This window comes from Arachis ipaensis, chromosome B08 (genome assembly GCF_000816755.2).
Source record: "Arachis ipaensis cultivar K30076 chromosome B08, Araip1.1, whole genome shotgun sequence".
NCBI lineage: Eukaryota > Viridiplantae > Streptophyta > Magnoliopsida > Fabales > Fabaceae > Arachis > Arachis ipaensis.
Window position 1 is genome coordinate 7,960,418 of NC_029792.2, and position 26,484 is coordinate 7,986,901.

A 26,484-nucleotide genomic window follows, 5' to 3' on the forward strand; every position below is an offset into this window, starting at 1 on the left:
TTTTTTTTTTTTTGTCACTACTTTGATGTTTTTTCTCTGCGTCTATGTCTTTCAGAGTCTAATGAACCAACCACCATTGTCATTCGTTGCTTACCTATTTTCATGGATGTATTTTTCGTCACCTTTCAACACTTCATCATCTCCTGACATTTTATCATCTCTTCGCAGTTTGCCACCTTTTTTACAATTTTCGGGAAGTTCGCCATCTTAACTGACAATTTTCTTTGCGTTTTTCTTGTGACAATTTCATTTGGGCTTTTCTTGTGGTAATTTTGTCTGTGCTTTTTTGCGGCAGCTTCATCTGCACTTTTTTGCGTCAGCTTTGTCGCAGTTTTATCTGCGTTTTTTTTGTCTGCACCATATCTATCCGTTTATGCAGCTTTTTTTCTTTATTTTGTTATTTTAAATAAATTTTAAATTCAACTTGTTACTTGAATCTGAGGGAGATATTATAATATATTAAGATCAATTAGCATTATTAAAATTATTTAACATATTTAAATATTTATTATATGATATTACATCTTTCTTAAAGGGAACTAGTATCAAATAGCATACTTATTTCTGGTTTAGTTGTGGTAGAAACGGGCTAATTTTTTTTAATATGAGGTTGAGACGTGTGTTATGCTGAGTTATGGAGTATTGGGGAAATATACACAGTTGTGACGGCGTTCAATTTTTTGTGTCAGTGTGATACGTGCTTCAAATGTTCGTGATATGAAGAGTTCAAGTGTTATTTAGAAGATATTAGTTTACATTTTTAGAATATTTTAATTTAATGTATTTTGATTTTGTTTATTTAATTACTAGATTGGGCCTTATGTTTATGGGTTTTAGGGTTTTTCTTTGTTTTAACCTAATAAGAGGTTATAAATACATCCTTAGCTATTGTAGTCGTAGAATAGAATTTTTAGAGGTTTGAAAATTCCTTTTTGGTTTTGTGATGAAACCATGGTGTGGATAATTGAGGTTGAGGAGTCCCTCTCTTGTTGCATCGGGGAATTGAGTAGAAGGTTGAGGAGTCCCTTCGATTCAATTCCCAAACTATGGCGTTGACAAGTTAGGTTGAGGAGTCCCTTTCTTGTTGCGTCAAGAAATTGGGTAGAAGTAGAGTGATTCTCTTTGTATTCAATTTCAATCTATCATTTTTATTTCTATTTCAATTTTAATGTATCTTTTCATTCAGTTTGAATCTTTATCTTCTTGTTTTGTCACGGCCCAAAATGAGCCATGATCGGCGCTCAGGAAATAATCCCAAGCAAGCCTAACCGACTCATATAAGTTGAATAAGAAAATTACAAATATTTTAAATAAATTTACAATGTCTAAAATGAATAATTACATATTTTTAACAAACAAAAAATAAAATAAATATGGGTGGATCCTGCCTGTGACATATGGAGCAGATGACGTCTAAGAACTCAACAACGAATAGATACCCATTGCAGATCATTACTCTTGAATAGAAAGACTCACATAATCAAATATTTATTCCTGAAAAATATTTTTAGAAAAACGGAGTGAGTTTTGCAACCCAGTGACTAGATAGTACATCTATAATTCACATGAGACCATATAAATATAATTTTAGTTAGAAGATAATAATTTATATAAATAAGTGAATCAATAAGGGAGTTCTCATACAGAAATCAAATCAAAAGTCCACACTTGGGCGCCTCCACCTCTATGGGTAGCCCTTTCCTTTTGTGTGTCCTAACGGAATATCAGATCTAACGTGTGGCCTACACGTTAGGCTAGCAACACCCCTGCTAGCTGGAGTCTGAGTCAAATGAATCTAAGTTAACGTCATAACCGCCGTTAACTACGGTTTTCTAATACGAGCCAACCAATTCAAAACATATAGTTTCAAATACAATAAATCTTTAATCTCTCAAATATATAAGGTATCGAATCAAATCAATCAGATAATACTTTCTTATCAGAAATATTTTCAAATCATACTTTTTCAATCATAGAAATATATTTCATAATTTCAAAGTCAATAAGTACTAACAAATACTTCAATGCTTCAAAAGTATATATTCGAGTAAAATCAAATGTTCTAAAATAATATAAAACTTCATCAAATATATATATAGTCTCATGTAAAATTTCTAAGATATAAACTTCATAAAAATATTTTTTCAATTATAATAAATTAATTATTTTAATCAAATCAAAGTTCTTCAACAATAGTTTTATAAATGTAATTAGAAACTCAGAATAGCATAAACCAAAAAAATTAACAGTTATAAATGTAAAGCTTACTCACAAATTGGTCCCAAGGAACCGAAGAAACCAAACCAGAGTGCCAAGGAAGGTTGAAGTAGAACGGAATGAAAGAGCACGAAATTTGGACCGAGGTAGTAGCAACAACTTCGATTTCTCACTGCAGCAACCTCAACAACAGCCCTAGTATCAACACGTATAGAGAAAGGTGAAGATAAGTGAAAGAAACAGCTTGTCAAACTGACGTAAGACTAGATCAAACAAAAACACAAGGTGAGAACAAAGGCAAAGTTGAGTTGGAATATATATATATATATATATATGTGTGTGTGTGTGTGTGTGTTTGTGCTCCTAAAGCCCCAAACTTGCTCCTAAACCCCCAAAGTTAAATCTCCAATACACTCGATCGTTTAACTGCACAAAAACATGTTCGCAATTTAATTCCAATATCTCATCCAAAGAGAACACCACCAAAAAGTTAAAACTAAAATCAAATCCTCTTATCCTTGATAACCCCCGACAACCGATGCACCGCGTGATTTTGGTCAAAGATAGCTGGAAGCATAAACAACTATACCATTCACGTGATCAATTCCAATAACTTCTATGTGCTCGGTCAAAAATAAAAAAACAATAAAAAGCAAAATTGAGTATATATAATACAGTCAGCATATATGGTAAACGACGACCAATAAGTGTTCATTAAACACTTAACTCTCCTATCTTAAAAGTGTGTCAACAACTAGGATGGGGGAACAACAGGTTGGGCCTATCACCATTCTCAAAGCTACCAGTCAAAATCATTAAGAACAAAACACAAACTGCTGTACCAAGTTAGAAGTCACCATATATGAGTATGGTAGTCAAAAGTATCGATTGGAAGACAACACTGCAAAGGAACAAGAATTGACATGTTCATATTAAATACATGGAAAGAAAATAGAAGAGACAAAAGAAAAGATCTAGGGCATTCAAACTCCAGGTAAAAGTCACCAATTCCACATCTAAGTATCTAACTCGATTACATGGACAATGTTACTCAACCAACTCAACGAACATAGCGCTACAAGAAAACAACTTTAAATTGAACTTTGCACCAACTATTAATGCTAGAAAATGAATATGGCAGAAAAATTCAATAGAAAAGACAAATTTAATTTAGATCATGAGCCTGTATTATTTTTTGTAGAGCTTCTCTCTTTTTCTTTTTTTTTTTTTGAAATCATATCTTCTGATAAAAAAAAAATTTTAATTGTTGCAACCAATGAAAAGCATTGGAGGTCATAACAAAAGTAAAATGACTACATAATCAAGTTATTTTTTTATAATATCTAAGGGGTAGATTTCCCTTTTCTTTCTTTTTCTGTTGAATCTGGGTGTGTGTTGTGAGAAAGAGGGTATGAGGTGAGTGAAGGTGTGTGCGGCGGTGAGAGGTGAGTGAGTGTGGGGCTAGGGTTAGAGAAGGAAAAAATATACTTAGGAGTGGGTCCCACGTCTTATCTATTTTTTTTTCTGGTTATTACAGTATCAATAACATAGAGCAACCACAATAACAATGGCAGCGAATCTAATAGCCTACGGTGGTTTAAAACTAAGCAAAGACAAAAGGGACAACAAACATGATAGGACAGAGTCAATAATAGAACTTTATGGCAAGACAAGATAGAACAAGTTTAGTCTTACCAAAGGAAATAAGAGGATGGAGCATCAGCAGCTCTGGTGACCCCCCACTGGCAAGAACAGAACAGACAGAAGCAAAGCTGAGCTAGGACAAACTTGCAGAGGTTCCAACAGCGGCTTCCGGCGACGTCAGCGCGATCCCCGGTGACCAGAGGCGCGGTGGCGCAGCTTGCGACAACGGCGGAGGTGTACCAGCTCCCCCTCCTCGCGAGACTCTCCTCTCTCTAGTCATTGTGTTTCTCTCTCTTCGAAGCCCCATACCTGCAACCGCGACAGTAATAACGAAGCTCCACTTCCAGCGGCAGGGACGGTCTCCAGGGGCGATGGCGAGGACGGCGGGACAGCACCTCCTCTCTCGCGCCTCTTCCTTTCTCCTTCCCCCATTCCCTATTTCGAACTCCTTCTCCCTCTCCCTACTTGATCCGCGGCAGCGACGGCGACGTCTAGCCTCACCGGTGTCACCCCCTTCTCGCCCTCTTCTTCCTTTCTTCTCCCTCTCTGTTTTCTCTCGCTATTTTTTTTTCTTTCATTCTCAGCAGGGTATGTGTGTGTGTTAGGAGAGGGTTAGGGTTTAGAAAAGGGGTAAAGGGTAGTTTAGGTATTTTAATAAAATTAAAGGGTATATGTAAAATATTTTAAAACAAATTGAGATGTTACATGTTTATTTCTTATTTCTTTATCATTTGGTATCAAAGAGCTTAGGTATTAGATTAATTCTTTTTAATCTATATTTGTTCTTCTTTTATCATAAAAAAAAGAGCCTAGTGTTTGTCGCGTCTTTCTTTTTGTTCTTGTGTTATTGTTTTTGTTTGCGTTTCATTATTGTTTAAAAAAAAAAGAAGCATAAAGTGAAAAAAAAAAGAAGAAAAAACAAAAAAAAAAAGAAATTATCTTCTTTGTAATTATTGTCCTTTTCATATATTATTTTTTTTCACCTACAAGATTCGAGGACGAATCTTTTTGAAGAGGAGGAGAATAATACGTGCTTCAAATGTTCGTGATATGAAGAGTTCAAGTGTTATTTAGAAGATATTAGTTTACATTTTTAGAATATTTTAATTTAATGTATTTTGATTTTATTTATTTAATTACTAGATTGGGCCTTATGTTTATGGGTTTTAGGGTTTTTCTTTGTTTTAACCTAATAAGAGGTTATAAATACCTCCTTAGCTATTGTAGTCGTAGCATAGAATTTTTAGAGGTTTGAAAACCTCTTTTTGGTTTCGTGATGAAACCATGGTGTGGACAATTGAGGTTGAGGAGTCCCTCTCTTGTTGCATCGGGGAATTGAGTAGAAGGTTGAGAAGTCCCTTCGATTCAATTTCCAAACTATGGCGTTGACAAGTTAGGTTGAGGAGTCCCTTTCTTGTTGCGTCAAGAAATTGGATAGAAAGTAGAGTGATTCTTTTTGTATTCAATTTCAACCTATCTTTCTGTTTTTATTTCAATTTCAATGTATCTTTTTATTTAATTTCAATTCTTGTCTTGTTTATCCTATTATTTTCGTATCACAGTGGGAAGAAATCGGACCGTCCGATTTCATTGGAGAGAGAGAGGGACACAAATTGGACCCAGGGTTTTCTGAAATCGGATCCAGGGTTTTCATTGCAAAATTTTTTGGATACTGAAATCGGACCCAAGATTTTCTGCCAGTACACAAATCGGACCCAGAGTTTTCTGGAGGTACACAAATCGGACCCAGGGTTTTCAGTACCTCCAATCGGACGGTCCGATTTCTCTTAAACAGTCATCATACACCAGTAAATCACCATACACCCCCACATCCCAGCTATACACCATTCCTTTCATCATATTAAAAATAAAAAGTTCGTAGAAACTAGGCTTCTGCTCCGAAAATAAGTTGGTTGTTTTGGATATGAAATGGTTGCATTCTCACTGACAAGAAGTGTCACAATATCAGACATGCTTGGTCGATCATGTGGATCATCTTGTACGCACAGCAGTCCATTTGTGCACACCTGATGAACTGATTTGATTGCAACTTTCTTTTACAGATATGTCCATTAAGTCAGGCAACTTATCCTCTATCAATAGTCTCCATGTCTGCATTGATTTTTTTTTTTGGAAAAATTAATGACGAGAAAAATAGATTGCTGAAGAATATTGAAAGAAAGAAACAAAATAAAATAAAATAAAACAAACTAAACATATATACATAACCCATAAGGCTTAAAAATTGGTCGGACTGAGAATTCTTTGTTCTTTTTTCCAGTGATAATAATCTCAAGCACGGCTACACCAAAACTGAAAACATCCTAATATCCTATTTGGTTGAAAAAAATTCATCCATTGCATATTTAAAGATATATATCCACTGTAATATATTGATGAGTAATGATAACAACATAAAATTTTCAGTCACGCTATGGCGTATCTAGTCAACTTACTAAGCTTCCACTATTCTTTCTGTATTTGCTTCGTTTTCTTTGTCTCACAGGTCAAAAACTGTTGTTAAAGTGTTGTTTAAAGTTTTAGAAACAATTTTTCGATTTATGACAACGATTTTTTATCATTATAAAAATCCTTATTCATTGTAGTTAGTATATATTATTGAACACGATCTTTCGACATTTGTCCCCCACGTTACGATGATCTCCTGTACTTCCATACAAAATGTGGCTGTTAGTGTCTTATCCTCTTCTGAGAGCAAAAGTTAGAGAATGATTATGTGAAATTAGAATACCTATTAGTAAACTTTAGTCGTTAAGCACATTGCCGATGACTCTTTTGCCACACATTACTACTGTTATTACTTATTAGTCCTTCCAATGTTTTCCACGTAATTCTTTTTCATTTCACTTTTTTTTTCTTTTTTCAAAGAGAAAAAGAAAAAAAGTAAGGTCTTTAATTTCTTGTTTGGGTAGGTGCATAGGATGATATGCTTGTGTGATCAATCATCAATCATTCAAAAAGGAATGCAAATCCATCCCTTGAAAACTAATGTATAAGTAAGGAATGAAAATAACTGATTCTGATTGATGAGTATTGTTCATTCATCTGCTTAATAAAGTGTTAAAAATTTAAATTTTATTTTATATATACAATATTTTATTGACTAGCAGTAAATCTTAAAGTTCTAATTCGCGACAGATTAATCATTAGTTTAAAAACAGTTTTATACACAAATGATTAATTTAACCAGCAAAATTATTCTTGTTTTATTTAATTTAATTATTTTATATTNTCAAGAGCAATCCCGAGAACAAACTAATCAAATAACAAACATTTGTTCCTTTATTATTATTATTATTTTGTTTAATAAACACAAACGTGTTACTTTCCATGTATATCCTGAACAACAAGGACTCTATATATTATGACTCAACAAATGAAATAAAACATACGTGATAATGATAATAAAGCATATCATGGCCAACGAATTATAGTTCAAATGGCATATTTTCTTTATACTCACTTAGAAATAGCCAGTTTCACTCCTAACTTTGGAAAAAAAATAAAATAAAACATATCATGAATATAAGTTTGCATAAAAACGCATGCCTAGAAAGAAGAAGAAATACGAAGCCACGCACTGTGCACAGAGCAAACTAGAAAGAAGAAGAAATAAACGCCTTGATCATCATGTTCTACCGACCTTCTAGAATGCTACTAGTACTATCAAATTGAATACTTGTTATTTCTGGTCTGCTGGAAGTTGTTTCAGGTTTACTTGAAGAAGTTGTGGTGGAGAGGGCTCTTCTGCCTCCAAAAAAAGTTGGTTGTTTTGGAGTTTTAATGGTTGCAGTCTCACTGTCAAGCAATGTCACAACATTTGACATGGTTGGCCTATCACCTGGATCATCTTGTACACACAAGAGTCCAATATGTGCGCATCTAATAAATTGATTCGCATTGCAACTTTCACCTAAAGACTTGTCCATTAACTCCAGCAACTTGTTCTGTGTCCATAGTGTCCAAGCCTGGAACAATTTGTTAGCAAAATAATCATGATACTAATTAGCTAGATTGCATAAAAGAAATTAAATGGAAAGAAAACAAAGACTTCAACATGTGAAACACAACTTACATAATCCAAAAGGCTTAGATATTCGTCGTATTGGGAGAATTTTGTATTCTTTTTTCCACTGATAATCTCAAGTATGATTACACCAAAACTGAAAACATCAGATTTGGTCGAGCAACGTCCATCTCTTGCATACTCCGGTGACATATATCCACTAAAAAATTTAGAATAAGTTGGTATAATTTATAAAAAAAAAACTATTTATTTTTGTATTGGAACTAATTAAAATTGTTAAGATTCTCAATAAGATGAATTAAAATTAACTTACTAAGTTCCTACTACTCTCTTTGTGTCAGTTTCGATATCTTTATTTGTGACTATTTTCGCCAATCCAAAATCTGAAATTTTTGGTTTCATCTCCTCATCTAATAGAATATTACTGGTTTTTAAATCTCTATGGATTACTCGCAATCTAGAATCTTGATGAAGATACAGCATTCCTCGAGCAATTCCAACAATGATGTCGAACCGGATTTGCCAATTCAAAAATACACTTTGTGTTGGATCTGCTTAGATGTTCATTTTCGATAAAAAGAAATCATGCAATTAGTAAACATGATATATTTGAAATGCACCATAAATAATGTTAATAAATATATTTGTAAACGAACACATATAGACACTATTTTTAGATTTTCATTGTCACACCATTTTTTTTCTCATTTAACTGGCATGATGTCAAAGAAATTAAGTGCAAAATTATGATATATGAAACTATAAATGAGTATTTATGTATTGTAATACTAACCGAATATAATCGAGTCTAAACTCTTGTGCCGCATATACTCGTAAATTAGAATTTTTTCTTGTCCTCTAATGCAATAGCCCCTTAGTCGAACAAGATTTCGATGTTGAAGTTTAGCGATCAAAACAACTTCATTTTTAAATTCATGTAAGCCTTGTGATGAAATACTTGAAAGCCTCTTTATCGCAACAACTTCACCATTTTGGAGCTTACCCTAAAATTAAAAATCAATAGATGACATCATCAAAATTTTGGTGAGGAATTCCATAAAAACAAATGGTTAAGAAGAAACTAAAGTAACTAACTCAAACAGAGATATATCGTATATTCACCTTATAGACAGGTCCATAGCCTCCACGTCCAAGCTTATTTGCATCTGAGAAGTTATCTGTTGCTTCTAATATACTTTCAAAATCAAAATAAGGCACCTCTATGCCTTCATTGTCTTCTTCTTCTAATCCCTCCTCCTCAATCAAATCCTTCACATCCTTTTCATTGTCAAATAAGCGCCCTCGATTTCTCTTATTGCTTTTCTTGTCTGAATTGAAATAGTAGTTAAATAGGCAAATAAAATATCCACTGTATTTGTGCTGATAAAACAAAAGTTTTCCAAACCTATTCAAAATTCTAAAGTAATTGAAACAGTTACCTTCCTTCCTTTTTCTGTTGCATAAGTAAGCAAAGATAATTGCACATGCCAGAGTAATCACGCTTGTAAGAGTTATTCCAAGAATCAAATATGTTTTGCCACTTGAATTTCCTTTACTAGGAACTACAGAAGAAGAAGAAAGAGAACGAACACCATATTTAAAAAAAAATGTAAACTACTTATCAAACAAACTTGTTTTCTTGTTATTTTAAACTATATAGAAACTTATATGTTATTAGTTTGATTACCTTGCTTACAAGTTAGAGAATCACCATCCCAACGATAATTGACATCGCAAATGCACCTCGTTCCATTTCTTGTTGCTTTGCAAGTTGAATGATTCCATCCCTCACAATTTTGTGAGTGAGTGCAGATTGGTTCATGTGGCGGTTCCCAAGTGACCTCTATTTCATCTTCGTCAAGGCAATCATTGGTCACACTAAATGGAGATCCAATGTGGAGACTTTCATCGCTGCTAAATGTCTCATATGTGCAGTAAGTGACTGAGGGGTCAACTTGAATAACGAACTTTTTGGATTCAACATCCATGCTAGTAACTTTATGATGGATAGTAGTGCCACTCGTGGAAGTTCTAGTAATGAATGTAAGCTGATCTGTTGAGCGGTTACAACTGAAGTTGAAGTAACTGGGGTCACCACAATTTGGCCCAGTGCTTAACGGATAAGGAACTGTGTTTATCCCACAAGGTTCACAGGTTCTTGTAGTTGGCTCTGCGAGCAGTGGTTAAATAACAATTTAGTTAAACATATCAAATCATCTGAGAGTTCTCAGTTAGACAAATATATACCTATATCTGATTTGTCTAGGCGGACGAAGAGGTTACGAAGGTGATCATCTTCAACATCTTGAACTGTATCTAATTCCTGTGTCCATATCCAACACCTGTAACCGTTGACATCAGCTTCAACATAGGAATACGCCTGGCAGTGACTACAGTTCTGAAGGCATCTTTCTTTGCATTCTGATTCATTCTCTGCAGGGTATTTTCCATCCGGGATTCCAGGTTTCACCTTAACTAACTCCAAGAAAGCACTTCTACCTTCTCCTCCGCCGCCACCACATGATTCTTCTGTGGCTGTCCTTCTAACACATCCGTTGTTCTCATCGCTAACTTCTGCTCTCTTGAAGCCAGGTAAGCAGTTACAAGGTTTGTAGTTATTACCGTTACAGCTTGTGAAGTGGCCGCAAAAGTTGTACTGGTCGCAGGGGCTCGCCGGAGCCTTCCACCGAACCAACCAATCGTGTCCGAAGCTGTCCCAAACCAGAAGCTTAAGCTCTCCGGTATTCTTCATCACCAACATGGTGTTGTCAAAGTTGTCAGAAGTGTTTGTTCCGGTGCTGAAGTTGGTGAGCATGTAAGATATTATGGCATCGAAATCTGAATCCAAGTGCTTCCCACTCTCCCAATAGCGTTGCCAATTCTTTAAGATAGCATAAGAAGGGTTGTACTTGTACTTGTAGCTGTAGTCATCACCGTCCCCGGCGATCTGAAAAGTGAATGATCCAGTTCTAGGATTATCATCGCTGCTCCAAGAAGTTAGTTTCACCTCCGAGTCCATTTTCATGCCGGCGAGAAACGTGTCTGTGGGGTGAAGGAAGCTTTGGTAGATGATGGCTTCGTCAAGTACCATCATCAGCACTAGGTTCCCAGAATCGAATAGCTTCACTGTCCTGTTTCTTGACGTAGAAGCTTCATTCCTTGAAGACCAATAACATGTTTGGCCAGAACCTGATGTATCTGTTACAGTGATTCTTCCATCATTGGCAATTCGAAACACTCCAACGTTGGGATTTGAAATAGGATTGTCTCTGTTGGCAACCCATATTACTGTTTGCGGTCCTGGATACTGTGATTGATTGTACCATATTCCTAGGTAACTTCTTGTAGGGCTTCCAGGAGGAGAAAAGAAGCCTAGTACGAATTTGTTCTTGGCTGAAGAAAGAACACTTGTTGTTCCGGTTATGTTTTCACCAACGTTCAAGAAATCTTTTGCTAAACATGAATGGAAAGTGCACAGCAAACAATGGAGGGAGAGAAAGGCTGTTCTGTATTTCATGTTGTTATTAATTATTAGCTAATAAGATCAGTAGTGACCAAATTTGTTGTAATTGTGATCCTTTTAAAAACTACTAAAACATTATGTGGATGCTTTATCAATCATATCTATGCATCTTTTAGTTTTTTTCAAAAGAGAAAAACTTTTGTTTTCAAAAAGTCAGAAACTGAGATTGAGATTGGAGAATTGGAATTCAGTATTGTATTTGGTGGTTAGATATTAAAACTAAAATTTCAGTCATGGGATACAAAATTTTAATCTCTTTAGTACCTCTAAAGAATAGTGATACAAGGACTAAAATTTATTAGGACAGAAGCTAAAACTTTAATAACATATCTTTTCAAAAATACTTTCATTTAATTTTTTAAATTCTAAATCTACCTCTCAATCTCCATATTTATCTTAAACTAAACATAATATTGAGATATAACTCAGTCTATTATATTTTATACCAAACACAATACAAAGACTTAATTTAATCTAAGTCTCTCAATCTCAATCTCTTTTCCAAATGCAGTCTAAAAGCAATGCTTCAGCTATTGACCGAGGCAAATTAAAGTGACTGCTGCAAGCACCGCACCAAACAATAATAATATTTCAACTCAAAAACAAACTTTTTACATTTTCTCTTTTCCTAACTTTCACCTTAAACTCTAAAAAAGATGTGTACATGCATAAGAGTGTAATTACACAGCTAACATTCATCTTAGAGTTTACATGTTACGTTCTTAAGGGGAAAAAAAGTCTATTTTTTACAGCAGAGAAGATTACTTTTTTAGTTTTTTTCTTTTTTATATATTTGAGCATTACCAACTTCAATGTTATTAAGGATATGCATAAGGAAAAGCCTTGTTTCTTCATGTTTTACCCTGTGAATAGTCTCAATACAATTTGAATAAAAATGCACCCCTTAGCAAGGCAATAGTTACGTCAAACATTGATCAATTTGGAGGTTAGGACTTGCTGCAAAGAAATGCAATAAAAATGAACCAAACGCTTTAGAAAGCAGATTCAGATCCACGGAAGACGCAAAAACATATCATTTGATGCCTTGAGCCTTCTTACTCTATCGACCTTCCTGATAATGAGTGGTACTCTCAAATTGCATATTTATTTCTGTTGATTTACTGGAAGAAGTTGTGGGTTGGCCTCTACTGGCAAAAAATGTTGGTTGTTTTGGGGTTGGAAGGGTTGAAGTCTCACTATCGAGCATGGTCACTACACTTGACATGCTTGGTCGGTCACCTGGTTCATCTTGGACACACAAGAGTGCAACATGTGCACACCTAATAAACTGATTCTCAGTGCAACTTTCTACTAAGCTCATGTACATTAAATCTATCAACTTATTCTCTGTCCACAGTTTCCAGGCCTGCAACAATCTTGAAAGAAAATAATAATAAGTAATCACACTTACATAGCTAAAAGAAATTTGAAGGGAAATTATTGGACTAGGGTGAGACTTACGTAGCCTAAAAGGCTTGGAACTTGGCTGGATTGATAAAATCCAGTGTTCTTTTTTCCACTTATAATCTCTAATAAGACTACACCAAAGCTGAAAACATCAGATTTGGTCGAAAAGAGTCCATCTAATGCATATTCAGGAGACATATATCCACTGTAAAAAGAAAAAATCGTCAGTAATTAACATGAGAGCAATCTTTAACTATGAATTAATAATATCATGCCAAAACATATACAAACTATCAATTTTCCAATCACTGGCTTCAAACTTACTAAGTACCCACTACTCTCTCTGTGTTCGTCTCAGTTTCTTTGCCTCCTACTATTCTTGCCAAGCCAAAATCTGAAATTTTAGGTTGCATCATTTTATCCAAAAGAATGTTGCTAGTTTTTAAATCTCGATGAATTACTCTTAGTCTGGAGTCTTGATGAAGGTATAATATTCCTCGAGCAACTCCTAAAATGATGTCAAACCGTATTTGCCAATCCAAATGTACACTTTGTTTAGGATCTTTGCAGAATTCCAAATTTGCATGCCAATGAAAGCAGTTACAGTTAGTAATTGAACTAGATATATTTGGAATGAACTAAATCATGCTGATAGATATACTTTGGGACTAACCGAAAATAAATGAGTCTAAGCTTTTGTTAGGCATATACTCATAGAGTAAAATCTTTTCTTCTCCTTTGATGCAATAGCCTCTTAGCCTTACAAGATTTCGATGCTGTAATTTGGCTATCAAAACAACCTCATTCTTAAACTCAAGTAAACCTTGTGATGAAATACTTGAAAGCCGTTTTACTGCAACAACTTCATCTTGAAGCTTACCCTGAAAAAACAAATAACATGTTATGTCATTCTCCGAAACTTAATTAGCTAGAAAGTAGAAAGTAACTAAACAAAAATGGACAGATAGATCTATATATATATGCCTCGTTGATCACCTTGTAGACCGGTCCATAACCACCTCGTCCAAGCTTATTTGCATCAGAGAAGTTATCTGTTGCTATTAGTATGCTCTCAAAATCAAAGTATGGTACTTCTATGTCTTCATGGTCTTTTTCTTCAAATCCTTCAACCTCCATCAAATCCTTCACATGTCTCTCACTGTCATAAAATCTCCCTCGATTTCTCTGAATTTTATCCTTGTCTGAAAATTTGTAAACAGGCAGAGATAACAATGGGCTTTTTTTTTTTTATTAATTAAAAGCAGCTGATACAACTTTATGTGAATGAAAAATTTCTCAAATAGAAAAAGAGTTTAATTTTGATGCTACAGGTTCATTCAATCATATTCCTATTTTTTGAGATAATCATTCAGGCGATGATTGTGAAAAGTAATTATTTTTTATCCTATGACGATACATAATTAAATGCAATGCATTTGTAAAACTATTCTTATAAAGAAAGTTACCTTTTTTGTAAGTTATTTTCCTTCTACATAAATAAGCAGAAACTACAGCACATGCCAGAACAACCACACTTCCAAGAGTTACTCCGATAATCAAAGACTTTTGGCTTTTTGAGTTTTCTTTTCTTACCTTTTGTTCTGTACCACCAGCAATGGCTATTGCTTCTGCAAAAGAAAGATCAAGTAGGATGAATGCTTGAGTGAATTTTATACATAGTATGTTGAGTGAATTAGCAAGAATGAGTGATCAACAAAATAACATGCTTACCGTTACTATCACAATTAAGAGAAGCGTTATTCCAACGATAGTTTGAATTGCAAAGACACCTGTTAGAATCTCCTGTTTTTTCACAAGTTGAGTGGTTCCAACCCTTACAATCCACTGATTCATTGCAGATGGGTTCAGAAGGTGGTAGCCAAGTAACCTCTACTTCATCTTCTGTGCGGCACTCGTTAGTCACGTTAAACGGAAAATGAATTTGCAGAGTTTTGTCGTTACGAGTTTGCAGATTACAATAAGTTTCCGCAGAAGTGACTTTGATGACGAACTTTCTAGAATCTGCGTCAATGCTAATAACTGTGTAACCGTCACTTGTCGTAGTAGGTACGAAACTAAGGTCTCCTGTTGAGCGGTTGCAACTGAAAGTGAAGTACAGTGGATCACCACAATTCCGTCCAGTGCTCAACGGATAAGGGACTATGTTTGCTCCGCAAGGCTCACAACTTCTTGGAGTTGCTTCTGCAATGCCTCATCAAAACATCATAATTGGTTGTTGGAAATTAATGTATGAGTAAGAAAAAGCATGATATTGAAAGTATACCTATGTCTGATATATCTACCCGGACAGAGAGATTTCTGCCAAAGTATCCTTCTTGGAGTGTAATTAAATCGTGTGTCCAAATCCTGCAAGTAGAGAAACTAAGGTCACGCCTTGTAGTGTCCTGAGGAACACTATAAGAGTAGGCCTGGCACTTGGGGCACATTTGAAGGCACTTGTTCTTGCAATCACTTTCATTTGCTTCCGTGTAATATATATCCGGGTTTCGCACTTTCACCATCACCAAATTCAAGAACCTTATGCCTTCTCCACACCACGATGATGCCGCTGATTTTCTAGCACAATAGTTACTTCCGCTAACTTGGTTAAATCCCGGTAAACACTTGCATCGCTCCCCGTTGTTGTCTTTGCAGGTGGAGAAGTTGCCGCAAGCATTGTATGAGTCGCAGAAGCTCTGTGGAGCTTTCCAGAAAAAGGACCAATCACCTTGGAAACCCTCTCTTGTTCGAAACTGAAGCTCCCCAGTTGAATTCATCAATAGCCTTTTATTCTCGTAGTTCGTAGGACTCAGATTACCTTGTTTCGTTGAAGAGCTGAAGTTGCTCAAAAAGTAAGCTACAGCATCAAACTCTGAATCTGGATTCAAGTCTTCGTTTTGTCCACTACTCTCCCAATAGAGCTTATTGTTTTTCAAGATTATGTAACGAGGGTTGTCCCCTGCTGTTTGAGACATGATCTTGAAGGTGAAGTTCCCAGGTCGTGGATCACTGTCACCACTCCAACAAGTTAGTTCCATGGTTGTGTCCATTTTCATACCCGGAAGAAACGTGTCTGTGGGGTGTTGGAAACTCTGCCATATATTCTCATCGTTTTGGAACAATACTAGGTTCCCTGAATCCATTAGCTTCACTGTCCTGTTTCTTGATGAAGACCCTTCAAGTTCAGAGGACCAGTAATAACTCTTGCTTGATGATCCGTCTTTGTCTTTGACCACAAGGTTTCCATCACCTGCAATTTGGAACACTCCAACATGGGAATTCAAGATTGGTTTGTCTCTATTGGCCACCCATACCACTGTCGGCAGTTCTGATGAGAAGGTCTGTGATTGGTAGTACCATATTCCAAGGTAAGTCTCTGTTGGGTTTCCAGCAGGAGAAAAGAAGCCTAATACAAATCTTTGTCCAGCTGAAACAAGAACACTTGTAGTTCCAGTTATGTTTTGGCCAGGATTTAAGAAATCTCTTGCCAAACAGGACTTAAAGGAGCATGGCAACTGCAGATAGAAGAGGAAGAGGAAAGTGATTGTTCTCATGTTACCTGTTAAGGTCAATAATGGAGGTTTGGTAGTTTTATGCATGTCATGACAAAAAATGGGGTATGCTATAGAACATGTGGGTATTATTAATTTGTTATCCTCCTTCAGCTGCAATTTGCACACAAACTGCTAGGTTGATACAATTGTCCTTCTCCTACTACCACATTGGGTATTATTAATTTGTTATCCTCCTCCATCATAATATTCCGGTATGTACTTAGCTTTAGTTTCAACATGAATATATAAATAAAAAGTAATACTCCCCACAAGGACTCGTGACTTGCTGGCTGCCATGCTAGTCCAAGTCGTTGTAAATCTATGAAGCATAAACACGGACACGGACACGGGACACGACACGACACACGACACGGCGACACGCGGATTTTAAAAAATTGTCGGACACGGGGACACGCATATACTAATAATATAATATATTTAAATAGAAATATGTCTTAATAGAGATATTTTCAAAAACAACCATATGATATGCATTTTTTCCTAAAGTGTATAGGTATTCAAAAGATAAAATTCTAAACTCCTATGTCTTAATAGAGATAGTAAGAATTTTGTACATCACATGTACACAAAAAAAAAAGTTATCTAAAGTCATTCTTTCTCCATCATATATGGTTGATATCTTCATCATTAGAAAAAGTCACTCTTTCCAACTCCGGTTCATCAAGAGAAAGGTGAGCAACTTCAAGAACACCATTTTCTTCATCAATTGGTGAAAAAGCATCTCCAGCAATATCCCACATCATAGTTTCTCCTTTATTATATTGTGGAGTTTTTCTTGAAAGAAGACGAAAATTAGTGTGGACAAATACTAAATTTTCTGCACGATTAGGCTTTAACTTGTTTCTTTTTAGGGAATGGATAAAAAAATATGTGCTCCAATTCCTTTCACAACAAGAAGATGAAGATGGTTGCCCTAGTAGCCTAAGAGCAATTGGTTGAAGAAATTTTGCTTTACTACCATGAATTAGCCACCAAGACTTTGCATCAACTATGCCTCTATCATTCAAAGAGTCATAATCATCAAAGACACCTCTACCATCAGAAAAACTTGCAAATTCAATGTTTACCTTTCTCCTCTCTTCTTCATTAGGAAAATACCTCTTCAAGCATTTAACTCTCTCATTAGTGATCTCAATATCTTGATGAGGAGAAACTCGTGTAAGATCTTCTCTCAACCATTGGTGGCTATAATACCTATATAATTAGTGTTTAAGCATAAATTAATAATGATTCAATTATCTTTACTTATAAATAAAAGTTATAAACAATAAATGTAAAAAGTTACCTTGGATTCAATGAATGTGCTAAACAATGAAAAGGTGTGCTACTTTTTGTCCATCTTTGAACTAATATTGAGTGCACAACATCGTAGAAGGACGATGACTCTTGTTCATCTTTTCTTTCATAGAGATATATAGCACTTTTTACTTTCTTGATCATTGAATCCCACATCTCATGGACTAAATGAAGAGTAGGTGCATCTGTGTCTGTACTTCTTAAAACATCATAAATAGGATTTGTGAAAGCAAAAATATAATCAATTTTTTGCCACCAATTTTCACTCAAAATCTTTTCTGTAACAACCTCAGCTCTGCCAATATTACCTTCCTTGTATGAAGACCACTTCTCACTTATAACCATCTCTTTGAGGCCTTACTTTAACAACCTAAATCTTTTGAGCATCACAATAGTAGAAGCAAATCGAGTAGGAGCAACATTAAGCAACTTCAATGTATTAAATTCATTGAAAATAGATAACCTCATATGATGATTAACAATAAAATTTTTTATAAAAGAAGCATCGTCAGCAATTTGAGTAATCCATGAGCGTTTTTATAGACAAAATTATTCTTCTCTGTATGCTTAGCTGCACAAATGTCCTTTAAAGCAAGGTTGAGGGTATGAACAACACAAAGAGTCCAAAAAACAGATGAAAATTCAGCTTCAATCAATAAACCAGCCGCTTTACAAACCGGCGCATTATCAGTCACAATCTGCACTACATTTGAGAGACCGACTTCTCTTATCACATCTCTTATTTGCTTTGCAACATAATCCTTGTCTTTGATCTCATCTGCACAATCTACAGCTTTCAAAAACATAGGCCCACTTTCAGTTACATCCATAAAATTAAGAAGAGGCCTCCTTTGGAGATTGGTGTACGAATTGTAAATCACACTTTTCACATCTCGTACCACTAACCAGCAAGTGCACTGGGTCGTCCAAGTAATACCTTACGTGAGTAAGGGTCGAATCCCACGGAGATTGTTGGCTTGAAGCAATCTATGGTTATCTTGTAATTCTTAGTCAGGATATCAATTATAATTATCAGTTTGGATTGCGAAAAATAAAAGAGCATGAATTAAATACTTGTTATGCAGTAATGGAGAATATGTTGGAGTTTTGGAGATGCTTTGTCTTCTGAATCTCTGCTTTCCCCCTGTCTTCTTCTTCACGCACGCAAGGTTCCTCCTATGACAAGCTGTGTGTTGGTGGATCACCGTTGTCAATGGCTACCATCCGTCCTCTCAGTGAAAATGGTCCAGGTGCGCTGTCATCGCACGGCTAATCATCTGTCGGTTCTCACTCATGCTGGAATAGGATCTATTGATCCTTTTGTATCTATCACTACGTCCAACCCTTGTGAGTTTGAAGCTCGTCACAGTCATTCAATCCCTGAATCCTACTCGGAATACCACAGACAAAGTTTAGACTTTCCGGATTCTCAAGAATGCTGCCAATGGATTCTAGCTTATACCACGAAGATTCTGATTAAGGAATCCAAGAGATACTCATTTAATCGAAGGTAGAACAGGAGTGGTTGTCAGACACGCGTTCATAGATTGAGAATGGTGATGAGTGTCACGGATCATCACATTCATCATATTGAAGTGCGAATGAACATCTTAGATAGAAACAAGCGTGTTTGAATAGAAAACAGACATAATTGCGTTAATTCATCGAGACACAGCAGAGCTCTTCACCCCCAACAATGGAGTTTAGAGACTCATGCCGTCAAAGAGTATAAAGTTCAGATCTAAAAATGTCATGAGGTGCAAAATAATTCTCTAAAAGTTGTTTAAATACTAAACTAGTAACCTAGGTTTACAGAAAATGAGTAAACTAAGATAGATAGTGCAGAAATCCACTTCTGGGGCCCACTTGGTGTGTGCTGGGGCTGAGACTTGAGCTTTACACGTGCCTAGGCTGTTTCTAGAGTTAAACGCCAGGTTGTAACCTGTTTTTGGCGTTTAACTCCAACTTGTAACCTGTTTCTGGCGTTTAACGCCAGAATGCAACATGGAACTGGCGTTGAACGCCAGTTTACGTCGTCTATCCTTGAGAAAAGTATGGACTATTATATATTTCTGGAAAGCCCTGGATGTCTACTTTCCAACGCAATTGAGAGTGCACCAATTGGAATTCTATAGCTCCAAAAAATCTATTTCCAGTGCAGGGAGGTCAGAATCCAACAGCATCAGCAGTCCTTTTTCAGCCTGAATCAGATTTTTGCTCAGCTCTCTCAATTTCAGCCAGAAATTACCTGAAATCACAGAAAAACATATAAACTCATAGTAAAGTCTAGAAATGTGATTTTTATTTAAAAACTAATAAAAATATAATAAAAAGTGACTAAAACATATTAAAAACTACCTAAAAATAATGCCAAAAAGCGTATAAATTATCTGCTCATCAGGAATCACTCCATCCATCACTTACAATGCTCACTCCCTTTCCACTCCATGAATTCTTAGTAGGTTCTAACATTCTCTCCACATGTTGCTTCTCTTTCTCAAACAAAGTTGTCCTCAATTTATTATATCCAGGAGGAATATAACCATCAATATAATTATTGGCAGCATAAGAAAAAGCTTTGACAAAATACGGATTTTTTGCTAGATGAAAAGGTAATCCAAATGAAAAAAATATTCTAGCAATATGTAAATCTAGAGTCTCCCTTGCATTCACATTAAAAGCTTTCTCTAAAGGTCCAGTAGCTCTTCTTTTTCTTGAATCAAGTTCACTTGCATTAGATAAGGGTGGAAGAGGAATTGACTTAGCCTTTTTACTTTCATGCAACAATGTACTTTCACTATCAAGTTTCTTAAGTTCTTCAAGCTTTGTTGATGTAACTTTTGCACAAAATCTAATTTCTTTTCCTGAAATCTTCAATAAATGAGCACACTAGTCATAGCTTAAATTTGTGTGATTCCATTTTCTTTACATTTTATCTTTCTTTCTTTTTCTAACGTTTATTTAGCTTAAACCTTACACGATAATCAGCGAAAAGGATCATATCAAGATAAATTTCATGATCCAAAGAGCATCTTAAATTAATCTTTCAAAGAATTTTCTATCATATTTTAGTCTAATCCACCATGTACTATATCTATCTTCCTTCTTGATAACTGCTCTCAACTGGCATAGTTGTCTCTGGTTTGCTTGAAGAAGAAGCAGTAGTGCTCCTAGTCCTTCTAACTGCATAAAATGTTGGTTGTGTAGGAATAGGGATGGTTGCAATCTCGCTATCAAGCATTGTCACAACATTTGACATGGTTGGTCGATCACCTGGTTCATCTTGCACACACAAGAGTGCAATTTGTGAACACTTGATAAATTGATTCTCGTTGCAATTTCCACTGAAAGATGCATCCATTAAATCCGTAAGCCTATTCTCTGTCCATAATCCCCATGCCTGAGATAATGTCCATTATTGTAATCAAGTCAGCATAACAACAAAACAAAAGAACAATAACAAAGAGTACTGTAAGATACGAAAAACATACATATCCCAAAAGGGTAACAGTTTGTTTGAATTGATAGAATCCTGTGTTCTTTTTTCCACTTAGAATCTCTAATATGACTACACCAAAACTGAAAACATCAGATTTGATTGAGAAAAATCCATCCAAAGCATACTCTGGTGCCATATATCCACTGAAAAAAGATTTATTGTAACATGTCACAAAACTAATCTCCATGTGTAAATATCTTCTGATAAAATATGTTATGATTACAATTGCATAGTCTTGGAGAACTTACTATGTTCCCATGACTCTCTCTGTGCTTGCTTCAGTTTCTTTTCCTCCAAATATTTTTGCAAGTCCAAAATCTGAAATCTTTGGTGTCATATCCATGTCTAAAAGAATGTTGCTAGTTTTTAGATCTCTATGAATTACTCTTAGTATAGAGTCTTGGTGAAGATATAGCAATCCTCGTGCAATGCCCAAAATTATGTCAAATCGCATTTGCCAGTTCAGGAGCAGAGTTCGTGTCCGATCTACCACATGGATGTTCAAAGAAACAAGGTTAATAATTTATGAAAACAAAAATTAAGATTTACTTCCTGTAAGTTACATAATGGACCATGTGAGATATACCAAATATAAATGAGTCCAAACTTTTGTTTGGCATATATTCATAGAGTAAGATTTTTTCATCCCCTTTTACACAGTAGCCTCTGAGTCTAACAAGGTTCCGATGTTGGAGTTTGGCAATTAAAACAGTCTCATTCTTGAACTCCTCTAACCCTTGAGTAGAAACACTTGAAAGCCTTTTTACTGCAATGTCTTGACCTCCAGGAAACCTTGCCTAAATAACAGTTAATCCATGCATATGTCATGACAAACTCTTGCATAGCTTGATTGCTTAGTTTGCAAGAAATTAAAGTTAAATGAACTAACTAAATTACCTTGTAAACTGGTCCATAACCTCCTTGTCCAAGCTTGTTTGAATCTGAGAAATTATCAGTAGCTGCTACAATGCTTCCAAAAGTGTAAAATGGCACTTCAATCCCTTTACTGTCTTTTTCTTCTAAACGTCCCAAACCAATTAAAGCTTTAACATGCCTTTCAGTGTCATACAAGCTCTCCTGAATTTGAATGTTTTCCCTGTCTGAACTCAATACAGAGATGAATTATGATCATTATGAAGATGAGATGTGTGTGAATAATTGAAAGTGCAAAACCAAAAATTTTTACCTATCACTTTTTTTCTCCTCACATAAGCAAATACCATTGTGCTTGCTAGAAAAATCACACCAGCAAGAGTTACTATGAGAATCAAATGTACTCGGTCCCTCAAATGATTTTTTGATTTCTCATCTGTGCAATGAAGTAAATAAAATGCATAGAATAATTATAATGTAGAACCCCAAAATTTCTGGACTAATGTCTTAGCCTAGCAGCCTAGCATAAATGATTCATCTAACCTTGAGATTACATAGGATAGAAACCTAACCTTGCATACAATTTGAAATTGAGGAATTCCATTGATATTTTGGATCACAAAGGCACTTGTTTTTCCCTTCAATTGTTGGCATGCATCTTGAATGGGGAAAACCCCTGCAGTCATTAGGCTCGTTACAAGGTCGTTCGAGTGGCGGTTGCCAACTGATCTCTATTTGATCCTCTTTAAAGCACCAGTTAGTCACATCAAATGGAGGATCAGGTTTTTCATTTTGATAGATGTAATCACAATGATATGTATCATCCGTTTCGATGTAAAACTTTCTGGCATTTTCGTCGATCCAAGTAACTCTTTTCAATTGTCCTCCGGGCATCATGAAACTTACCTGCCCTGTTGAGTAGCTGCAATTGAACTTATAGTATTCCGGGTCTCCACAGTTTGGCCCTGTACTTAGCGGATAAGGAATTGTATATATTCCGCAAGGATTACATGCCACTGTTCGCCCTGCACAGAAATATATACACTTCAGGCTCAGTTCAACTTGTTACAATTTTGGTTGCCAAATCATGTAAAATTTACCTATATCTGAACTCTTGACAAGAACAGCAAGATCACCACCAGCGACTTGGTCTACTTGAAGAGTAGTTAAATCATTTGTCCAAATCTGACACGAAGAAGAAGTAACGACACGATAGTTGTTAGAAGTGTTGTATGCATAAGCCTGGCACTGTGGATGAGACATGTTAAAGCACAAAAACTTGCATTCTGCTTCAGTCTCTGTGTTATATTCCTTTTGATCTAACTCATCGAGTCTTATGTTAGGTAAATTGAGGAACACCATGTCTCTATTGTCGCCATGGGATTCTGACTTTCTCACACATCCTGGGAATTTCATCCCCATTTCATAGCTCTGAGTTTCATACTCTGAAGCGAGCCTAAACCCTGGCAAACACTTGCATGGCATCCAATCATGGACGTTGCAGCTGCTAAAGGTACCACAGAAATTGTGTATCTTGCATATGCTTGAAGGCTGCTTCCATTGCATGATCCATTCAGATTTTTCCCACTTCCAAAATTGTAACTCTCCTGTAGAGTTCATCACGATCCTTGTGTCTTGGTATAAATAGTACAACGATTTCGAAGTGTTTGTGTTGACATACTTGGATCGACGATTTTCTGCACCGGTGAAGTTTGTCAAGTAGTCAAGCACATCAGGGGACAAATCATCGGAATTGAGTCCATCATTCTCCCAGTGAAGTTGGTTTTGGCCATCCATGATTCTGAAACGGTTGTTTCCTGTTTGAGACATCTTGAAGGTGAAGAAGCTCTCTCTTCCACCGCCAATGCCGTCGTATCTCCAAGAAGTAAGTTCCATGGATCTGTCTATTTCCATTCCGGGAAGAAACGTGTCTGTTGGGTCTTGAAAGCTTTGCCAAATTATGTAGCTTGTTCCATTGCCATCATCATCATGCTGGAACAACACTAAGTTCCCAGAGTCGGTTAACTTGACTGTTCTGTTATTGGAACTGGATTTATCAAGTTTAGAAGACCAGAACGTTGACCCTGATTCATTTGTGACTAGAAGATTTCCATCTTGTGCAATTTGGAAGACTCCTCCACCATTGGAACCCAGAACAGGATTGTCTCTATTTGCAACCCAAACCATTACTGTTTTTCCTGGGTAAGTTCTGTTGGTGTTGTACCATATTCCGAGGTAACTTTGACTTGGGTTTTCCAGAGGAGAGAAGAAGCCTAGTACGAATTTTTCACCAGCTGAAGCAAGAACTTTTGTAGTTCTAGGTATGCTTTGGCCGGTGATTAGAGTATCTTGTGCAGAATGCGCCTGCAAAAAATCATAGAGGAGGAAGAGTAGAAGAAGAAGAAGAGTGATTGTTCTCATGTTAGTTATCATCATTTCATTTCATTCATTGATTGTCATGGAAACTACTTTGTTTTTAAACCTAACAGCACTCAACTGGGGGGACATTCATCAATGGTTGAAAAAATACTATTCAAAGTTCAGAATCTCTCATTATTTATTGGTCATTAATAATTATTTTCCTCCTATTATAAGTTTGATTTGTATATTTGTAATTTGTTTTCCACCTCATCAGTTAAGTATCTAACAAAGTATAATAAGTAATAACAATGTGGGAAAAGGTTCCATTTTTTTCTCTCCAAAATATCACTTTCACAATTGACCCATGTAGAAACAATAAGATACATAATCCTCAGTTCCAACTTTTCATATAATAATAACAAAATATACTTGTGACTTCTGAATCCAAGAAATTGTCTACGACATGTGTCTTTACTCCTTAGCTTTTTGCTGCCAATATAAATAAACAATTCAACAAGTTGACTTAGTCAATTATGACTGATACTATGCCTTACCTCTCTTGGTGCTATACAAATACAAGTCAAAGTCGTCGGGTGAGATGCTAGCAGCTAGCAAGTGTAGCTACAATATTTTATGGAGTAGTAAAAAATTAATTAGCTAAAGAAAAAGAAGAGATACTATTTAAAACAAGTATGCTTGCAGTGGCTAATCGGGTACCTAAATCTTGATAATAGTCTCAATCATTGATATATCTTAACCTTTGTAAAACCTCGTCTCTAGAGAGCTCTTGTTACTCCTTTGGAACTGTGCAGTTGACTAAGTTATGCTAGAAAAACAATGGTTTCGGTGTTCCTTGGTGAGAGGTTTTTCGTTCGATGAGTGCTTTTAACTTTCTGTTTATTTGAAAAAAGTTTAAGTGGCTTCAAAACTAGTCAATTTATTGGTGTTTACAACAAATTACTTGCCAAAAAAGATCTTACAATAGTATATATAACTTGAACCTGTGTTCTTGTACAAAATATGTTTTGAACCATTATACACAAACTTCCATTAGCTTATTTTCAACTATCTTATTTCACAGGACAATGAATCTCTTTGTATTAACACGTTTCACATATTATATTTCGGCAAATTCATACTAAAAGTTGATATTTAACCAATTACAGTTTGTTAGTATTTGCAGAGATAGAAGAGAAATGGCACAATGTGCCAAATATGTGGATTTCTGCACCTCCATAGGTTCCTTGCAGAGGAATCAACATTGCTCTTCTTATAAGCACACAGCTATAGCTTAAATTTTTCATGATTCTATTTTCTTTAAACCCTATATACCATAACTTTTCATGATTCTATTTTCTACCATATTAGAGTCTAATCCACCATGTACTATCTATCTCCCTTCTTGATAACTGCTCTCAATTTGCATGGTTGTTTCTGGTCTGCTCGAAGAAGATGCAGTAGTGCTTGTAGTCCTTCTAATTGCATAAAATGTTGGTTGCGTAGGAATAGGGATGGTTGCAATTTCGCTATCAAGCATTGTCACAACAGTTGACATGGTTGGTCGATCACCTGGTTCATCTTGCACACACAAGAGTGCAATTTGTGCACACTTCGTAAATTGATTCTCATTGCAAGTTCCACTGAAAGATGTATCCATTAAATTCATAAGTCTATTCTCTGTCCATAGTCCCCATGCCTGAGATAATGTCCATTATTGTAATACAGTCAGCAAAACAAACAAAACAAAAGAACAATAACAATGAGTTAGAAGATATGGTAAACATACATATCCCAAAAGGGTAGCAGTTTGTTTGAATTGAAAGAATCCTGTGTTCTTTTTTCCACTGAGAATCTCTAATAAGACTACACCAAAGCTGAAAACATCGGATTTGATTGAAAAATACCCGTCCAAAGCATATTCTGGTGCCATATATCCACTACAAAAGAAAAAAAAATCGATTGTTATATGTGGCAAACTAATAATCATGAGTAAATATCGGCTAATGAACAATATGTTTACAATTGCTTAGTCTTAGAAAAC

The 26,484-nt window shown here is 35.7% G+C and overlaps 3 protein-coding genes across 4 annotated transcripts in view; all 3 read right to left on the reverse strand.

Moving 5' to 3' along the window:
* LOC107612577 (G-type lectin S-receptor-like serine/threonine-protein kinase At4g03230) lies at window positions 7,204-11,623 on the reverse strand. Of its 2 annotated transcripts, XM_021108788.1 has the most exons (9): window positions 10,157-11,623; window positions 9,597-10,079; window positions 9,349-9,471; window positions 9,032-9,237; window positions 8,703-8,913; window positions 8,223-8,460; window positions 7,958-8,108; window positions 7,479-7,850; window positions 7,205-7,431 (listed from the first exon to the last, which is right to left on the reverse strand). In XM_021108788.1, the coding sequence occupies exons 1-8, from the start codon at window positions 11,424-11,426 to the stop codon at window positions 7,518-7,520; spliced, it is 3,015 nt and encodes a 1,004-aa protein (XP_020964447.1). In that variant the 5' UTR covers window positions 11,427-11,623; the 3' UTR covers window positions 7,205-7,431; window positions 7,479-7,517. The 2 variants fall into 2 exon arrangements, with proteins under 2 accessions (XP_016169751.1, XP_020964447.1); XM_016314265.2 differs by having other exon boundaries at window positions 7,204-7,850.
* Window positions 12,175-24,554, reverse strand: LOC107612581. Its single transcript, XM_016314272.2, has 16 exons — window positions 23,183-24,554; window positions 22,655-23,107; window positions 22,396-22,518; window positions 22,107-22,309; window positions 21,796-22,006; window positions 21,458-21,695; window positions 21,202-21,352; window positions 20,835-21,110; window positions 15,124-16,336; window positions 14,571-15,041; window positions 14,306-14,467; window positions 13,836-14,041; window positions 13,513-13,720; window positions 13,164-13,401; window positions 12,894-13,044; window positions 12,175-12,798 (listed from the first exon to the last, which is right to left on the reverse strand). The coding sequence occupies exons 1-16, from the start codon at window positions 24,516-24,518 to the stop codon at window positions 12,493-12,495; spliced, it is 5,946 nt and encodes a 1,981-aa protein (XP_016169758.2). The 5' UTR covers window positions 24,519-24,554; the 3' UTR covers window positions 12,175-12,492.
* LOC107612578 (G-type lectin S-receptor-like serine/threonine-protein kinase At4g03230) overlaps window positions 25,543-26,484 on the reverse strand; it is a gene marked incomplete in the record, with an annotated part of 4,442 nt that continues 3,500 nt past the window's right edge. The window contains 2 exon segments of the mRNA XM_016314266.2: window positions 25,543-26,139; window positions 26,230-26,379. Of these exon segments, the coding sequence (XP_016169752.1) occupies window positions 25,834-26,139; window positions 26,230-26,379 (456 nt within the window).

Coding starts and splice junctions, on each gene's coding strand:
- LOC107612581 (XM_016314272.2), bottom strand. CDS start 24,518: ATGATGATAACTAACATGAGAACAATCACTCTTCTTCTTCTTCTACTC. Junction 22,310..22,395: donor GAGGAGAAAAAAAGTGATAG/GTAAAAATTTTT, acceptor TATTGAGTTCAG/ACAGGGAAAACATTCAAATT. Junction 21,353..21,457: donor GAGAGAGTCATGGGAACATA/GTAAGTTCTCCA, acceptor ATCTTTTTTCAG/TGGATATATGGCACCAGAGT.
- LOC107612577 (XM_016314265.2), bottom strand. CDS start 11,426: ATGAAATACAGAACAGCCTTTCTCTCCCTCCATTGTTTGCTGTGCACT. Junction 9,238..9,348: donor CAACAGAAAAAGGAAGGAAG/GTAACTGTTTCA, acceptor ATTTCAATTCAG/ACAAGAAAAGCAATAAGAGA. Junction 8,109..8,222: donor AAGAGAGTAGTAGGAACTTA/GTAAGTTAATTT, acceptor TAAATTTTTTAG/TGGATATATGTCACCGGAGT.